The 6793-nt window shown below is 37.1% G+C and overlaps 1 protein-coding gene across 1 annotated transcript; it reads left to right on the forward strand.

The window, feature by feature from the left end:
* The first annotated feature begins 4234 nt into the window (after positions 1–4234).
* On the forward strand, positions 4235–6724 carry LOC125223292 (rust resistance kinase Lr10-like). Its single transcript, XM_048126375.1, has 2 exons — positions 4235–4953; positions 5354–6724. Exons 1-2 carry the CDS (start codon positions 4257–4259, stop codon positions 6511–6513), a joined length of 1857 nt encoding a protein of 618 aa, XP_047982332.1. The 5' UTR covers positions 4235–4256; the 3' UTR covers positions 6514–6724.
* Positions 6725–6793: the final 69 nt, after the last annotated feature.

Below are 6793 nucleotides of genomic sequence, written 5' to 3' on the forward strand. Positions count from 1 at the left end.
AAAAATCAGGTATTTCCTCCGTCCCACTGTAGCTGAGTCGCATTCCTTTTCGGGTTGTCCCACTGTAGCTGAGTCATTTTCTTTTTGGCAAAAAATACTTTACTCTTTTTTCATCTCTCTACCTTTTTCCTTTCTACTACCTTTTACTTAACTCATTTAAAACAATTTTTCTTACATCCCGTGCCGAAAAGAAATGCCTCTGCTACAGAGGGACGGAGGGAGTACTATTTTTGAAGTGTACTCTTTATTATAAAGAGGGAAAATATTATGGTTCATGACAAACTATCATTTTTGGTCCGTAAACTTTGAAAAAAGGTCCGTAAACTACGAGTAAGTATCAATCGAAGTGCATTTTTACTATTTCCAAGTTTATCTGGATGGAAATACCCTCAATACCTTGAAGTGAAATTCCGTTGATTTATTAATTGTAGTATTTAAAAATTAAATTAAATATTTTAATATATTTTTTAATAGTAAAACAATATATCAATATTCAAGTATCAGTAGTGTTTATTGATTGTGACATTAATGTTTATGAGTATCCATATCTCAAAAATTAAGTGATACTCCTTTTGTCCCTTATAATTTGTCACCATTTCACCCGACATGAATTTTAAGAAATATAATAAAAAGTGGATTGAAAAAGTTAGTAGCATGTGGGTCCTACTTTTATATATTAGTTTTATAATAAAATATGAGTGAGAATGGGTTAGTGGAATGCGGGGTGCACTACAAAAAATGGTAAAAGTGAATGGTGACAAATTTTTATGGACGGACGAAAATGGAAATAAGTGACAAATTTTTAGGTACGGAAGGAGTACTCCATATTGAAGGTCAAATTATATTTAAAGAATTCATCTATAGTAAAGATATTTATAAAAGACTCTTCGTTCCACGTTGATAGAAGTGTTTCATTTTCTGCACTCGTTTTAGAAAAATAACAATAAATAGTTAAAGTGGAGAAAGAGTAAAGTAAAAAGAAAATAATATTCATAAGAGTCTTCTGTACATTATTCTGTATCTTACTTTATAAGTAAAATAAAAAGATATTGGTCCGTAAAATAATCAAATTTTGATATTTTCAACGAAGTTTAAAATTGGTCTAAAATATCACAAACTTTATGTTTTATTTATTATTTTTCATGACATGTGAATCACCATATTCGACTAACTTACGTGCATTTTTTTTATCTTACTTGACACTTCTAAATCACCTTGATTTTCTATGTGACTATTTTCTCCTACTTGATACGAACTTAAAATATGGTCTAAAATATTTTAGTATAAACATTTCATGGGTAGAATACGTTTTTCACTGAAGATATAGTATTTCGTAAGTTGAGTTGGTAAATACTTTCTCTGTCCCACAAGAGTATGCAATTCTGGTTGGACATGAGTTTTAATCCATAATTGGTAGTGAAAAATGAGTCCTATCTCATTAGAGAGAAAAAACTTTCCAAAATTAGAGAGTGTATACTTTTGTGGACAGACTAAAAAGGAAAGAGTGCATACTCTTATGGGACGGAGGAAGTAACAAAAAAAATGTTATGTTTGTAATATTTTAGACCAATTTCAAAGGATCCACAACGGCAGCTCGTAGGGGAGAGCAGCACGTGCCGTTGGAACGGTACCCTCACCGTTGGACTCGTGCCGTCGGCAGGGACAAGCTCTTGCAGGTGCGCGTGCTCTCTGTGGGTATTTGCAGACTGCTTTCCACGCCCAACTGGCCCCATACCTCCACCTCAACCTATAGAGCTAAGCCCAACTGGTCCCATACCTCCACCCCAACCTATCCCTTCCAATGTGAACATGCTATTCGGGTATTTGCATACTGCTTTCCCTAAACCCATAGAGCCAAGCCCAAGGGCCCCCGTACCTCCACCCCAACCTATCCCTCCCAACATCCCGAACGACTCAATTACAAAAAGTTGCGACTGATGATTGAAGCACTCGAAGTGCAATTTAGTATACGCTTTCCTGCCACCGCCGGAAGAGTAGTTTTCATCTATCCGAACCTGAAATATGTAATTTTAATTTTTTGAATTTAAATTATGCAATTTTAAATTATTAGGATTTTAATTATGTATGTTTAATTTTTAGGAATTTGTAATGGTATTTCATATTTTTTTAATAAAACTTTATTATTAAGAATTTTTTTTAATGTAATATTAACATTAAATAATGAAATAGTTGAAGAGCATGCTCGTTGGAAGAACATGGTTGGAGGTGTTGTGTCTTAGCTAAGAGCACAAAATTAAAATGGGTCGAGCCCACGATCATGCCCTTAGAGAATCCACAGTGGATGCCCGATCTCACGCCCGAGATCGGGCTCGGGCATCCTCGGGCATCCACTGCAAGCACCCGAGCCCGAGCCGCGCAACTGAAAGATCGGTCGTCCCAATCCATCGGGCGCCTGATCGGGTGCCCATTGCGACGCGACGCCCAAGCCTGATCTTTGAAAAAATATATATATAAAAAAATCAATTTTTAATTATAAAAACTGTTGTTTAATTAAAAAATCAATTTTAAATTAAAAAATATATTTTAACTTGAAATAAATAAAAAAACTTAATTTCACAGTGATCCATACTAAAAGACGGATCCGTGAATTAGTGAAAGAATGTATTTTGTAGAATATAATCCTTCACACTAAATAAGCAAGTTTTGCATTACTTGAGTATCTTTTCTAGATAGGTTTTCAACTCCAACTTTCATTGTGACTTCGATGTGGGATAAATGATAGTTTTATAGATAGGTTTTCAACTCCAAGTTTCTTTGTGATTTCAATATGAGACAATTAGTTTTACACTTAAAAGAGAGTTTTTTGTTGCTTTACGTAAAAATTTGTTTGATTTCAATACATAATCTATGTTTAGTCTAAACTTAACATACTCCCTCCGTCCCATGTTACTCACACTTTTCATTTTAGGCCGTAAATTTGAGATTGATTTTTTAATGTAATTAAATTGGAATTTTAAGTGTAATGAGACATCACTTAATAAAGGAGCTCTTAACTTAATCTAGCATATTAATTAAATGCATTAATTCTAACTTGAACTATAACTAGTTAAGGAGTTTGTGACGAGTCGAAAAGCAACAGTGCAAATAACATGGTACAGATGGAGTATTTTTTTAAGCCCAAACTAGGAAAATCATAGAGGTTGTGTGTTCAAGCCCCAAACTTAACATATTTTTATTTATTTTCACATTTATCATACTTTTCTCATTTTATTCGATTAATGTAAGTTTAAATTTATTGTGTTCTATTTTCACCTTTATCATACTTTTCTCATTTTATTCGATTAATGTAAGTTTAAATTTATTGTCTTCTATAATAGAGAGGGCTCACACTAGGGCGCACCATTGGGGAAAGAAATTAAATGAAAAATGGATAATTGATAGGGCTCACACTAGGGCGTACCATTAGAGAAAGAAGGGGGCATGCTGATGTGACAAATACTAGGACATCCATTATGAATACTCTTAGCAAAGAGCACGGTTATAGATACTTTTAAAGTTTGTAGCCAAAGTTCTTGAGACCAATATACCTAAAACAAATTAATTTGAAAAATACATAGAAAAGAGTTGAAATTATAAAATTAGAAATGCACTAAAGAAACGAAAAGAATGTAATGAAGAGAAAAATAAAACAGAAAGGTTATAAATACTCCATTCGTGACCAAAGTCGAACATAAGATATCAAACTCTCCCTCCGTCTCATAAAAATACAAGCAATAGGCACACGTGAATTAAGATAAAATTAGTAAAGTACTAAGAAAGAGGAAGGAAATGGTATGGTAAAATAAGAATGAGGAGGAGAATGGTACTCCCTCCGTCCCATAAAATATGTCACACTTGTGGGACGGCATGAGATTTTAGGAGGTTTTTTTTTGTGTTAGATGGAGAGAGAGAATATAATTTTTATATTAATGTTTGAGAAAACTTTTTCCAAAAATGGAAATGTGATATCTTTTATGTGGGACAAACTAAAAAGAAAAATGTGACATCTTTTGTGGGACGGAGGAAGGAGCAGTAATTAACCCTAGATCTCGTACAAAACTCATATCACTCCAGGTCCAGGCAAACAGATCCCTATTTTAAAACAAAGTTAAAAACAGATTGCTAGTTTGATCGATTCAATCGATGACTTGTAAGCTACGCAGTGCGAGTCTACGCCAGGGTCAACTCCCCAACTAAAGGCATTCCCAAATATAAATCCACTCCCTTGATTTTTTTATCACAATTCCACCAACAAAATGTCTGTCTTCTCCAATTTCTTCTTCTATATTCTCCTCGTTTTGCATCTGCTTTCCGCACTCCACAGCGCAGAAGCAGATGCTTGCAATAACCAGCAACGCTGCGGCCGCCACAGCCCACAAATCCGATTCCCTTTCGGATTCAAACACAATCAAAACTGCAGCAGCTACCCCGGCTTCGAAGTCTACTGCAGCAACGGCGACACCATGCTTGATTTGTCCTCTTCAATCAACCTCAAAGTCAAAAAAATCGACTACCTTTCCCAGCGTATTATCCTCTCCGATCCACAAAATTGCCTTGCCAGGAAGTTCCAAGACCTCAATTTGTCATCTTCTCCGTTCCAATTCGTCACCGACAACAGCAACGACAACAACGGCGACGGTTACATCGTCTTCAATTGCTCCAGTTCCATAAGAGATCTTCAATTCCGTGTTCCTTGCCTTAGCAGCGGTTCCGTGTATGAATTCTATGCCGTTTCCAACAGCTCTTACATGGATTCGGTTTCTCTCACAAATTGCACCAGTTACCACAACGTCCCGAATGTCCCATCGTATGTCTTCGCCAAAAACGATGTTGTGATGAACTGGTCTGAACCGGCTTGCGGCGCTAATTGTGAAGCTTTGGGAAAGAGTTGCGCGCCCTCCAATGTATCCACCACGAATGTTATCTGCGTTAACAGACCTCTGAGTGATAAAGGTACCTTTTTTCCCATTCAATCTTCAATCTTTTTGTGTCGTTGGGTTGTATGATAATCTATTTAAAATTGAGTTATGGATTTATTTTAGTCAGAGGGGTGACTGTAACTGGTTATCACATTACTATTGGATTAGGTTGTACTCCCTCAGTTCCAATGTAGATTTATGAAATTGATTTGTTAAAAATTAAAGTGGAGAAAGTAAAGTAAAAGAAAGAGCAAAGCAAGAGACGGAATAAAGGTTTTACTAAGATATGACTCAACAACCTTGGATGGAAGGAGTATGATTCAATCTCATGAACCAAACCTAATACCTACATATTTAATCTGATATATAATCTTTCAGGGCTGCTAATTGTATGTTTATCTTTTTAATGTTTTTCTGGTCTTTTTTTTCTATAGAAAAAAGGAGGAAGATGCTCATTGCAGGAGCGACAATAGGATCTTTTTTCCTCTTGGCAGCAATCACAATTCTCGTCTTTGTGATCTACAAAATCATCAAGGACCGCGAGAATAGGAAGAAGGTAGAGGGCTTTCTGGAAGACTACAGAGCCCTCAAGCCCACCAGATTCTGCTACTCCGACATAAGAAAGATCACCAACCAATTCAGCGAAAAGCTAGGGGAAGGCGGCTACGGAGTCGTCTACAAGGGCAAGCTCTCGACGGAGATAAGCGTCGCTGTCAAAGTCCTCAACAACTCCAAAGAAAACGGAGAGGAGTTCGTGAACGAGGTCAAGACCATCGGTCGGATCCACCACGTTAATGTGGTTCGTTTGGTAGGATTTTGCGCAGAGGGATTCAGAAGGGTCCTCGTCTACGAGTTCCTACCAAACGAATCACTTGAGAAGTTTATCTTCCAGTCTGAGTCGAAGAGAGCTTCGCTGAGCTGGGAGAGGCTTCTTGAAATCGCGCTAGGGATAGCCAAAGGCGTGGAGTATCTACACCAAGGGTGTGATCAACAAATTCTCCATTTCGACATCAAGCCTCACAATATCTTGCTAGACCAAAATTTCAGCCCCAAGGTGTCTGATTTTGGTCTAGCGAAGCTCTGCTCCAAGGAGCAGAGTGCTGTGACTATGACAGCTGCTCGGGGCACGATGGGGTACATTGCCCCTGAGCTGCTGTCGAGGACATTTGGGAGGGTGTCGTATAAGTCGGATGTTTATAGCTTTGGGATGTTGTTGCTTGAGATGGTTGGGGGAAGGAAGAATGTGGATCTTGATATAAATAATAGCAAGGTTTATTTTCCACAGTGGATATATAATCATTTGAATCTTGGTGATGAGTTTTGGGTGCATGTTGAGGAAGGTGAGAAGGGGAATATAGCAAGGAAGTTAACTATTGTTGGGCTGCATTGTATTCAGTGGTATCCGGCGGATCGACCGTCGATGAAAGCGGTGGTTCAGATGCTCGAGGGAGACGGAACGGATCTCGTGATGCCGCCAAACCCGTTCCCTACTACAAATGCCACTCATTTGGTTGCAGGGATACCTCAAGCACCTTTCCAAATAGAGTTGCCACTCATATTAGAAAGTGAGAGTGAGAACGGTGCCATTGCCTAAACAATATCTATTCCAGGGGCTTCTTACCTTCTTATTTTTTTTCCTACTTTTCACTTTTGTTTTTCTTTCTTTTTGTCTTTGTATCGAACGGTGAAATGTTATGTAGATTGACTAGTTGGAGAAAATTTCTGTGTGTTTTAGTGAAGTGAACATGTATATATATAGATATGTGTGTGTTGTTCATATATAGTATTCTCATCGTTACTCTCAAGTAAGTTTTAGTTATTTAAGTTTTTTTTTAAAATTATGGTGAGAACATTACGTTTCAAATGGTGAAACT

This window comes from Salvia hispanica, chromosome 4 (genome assembly GCF_023119035.1).
Source record: "Salvia hispanica cultivar TCC Black 2014 chromosome 4, UniMelb_Shisp_WGS_1.0, whole genome shotgun sequence".
NCBI lineage: Eukaryota > Viridiplantae > Streptophyta > Magnoliopsida > Lamiales > Lamiaceae > Salvia > Salvia hispanica.

What these genes read in the sequence shown, in the direction of transcription:
- LOC125223292 (XM_048126375.1), top strand. Translation starts at nt 4,257, where the DNA reads ATGTCTGTCTTCTCCAATTTCTTCTTCTATATTCTCCTCGTTTTGCAT. An exon ending in CAGACCTCTGAGTGATAAAG is followed by an intron (nt 4,954 to 5,353) that starts GTACCTTTTTTC and finishes TTTTTTCTATAG; the next exon opens with AAAAAAGGAGGAAGATGCTC.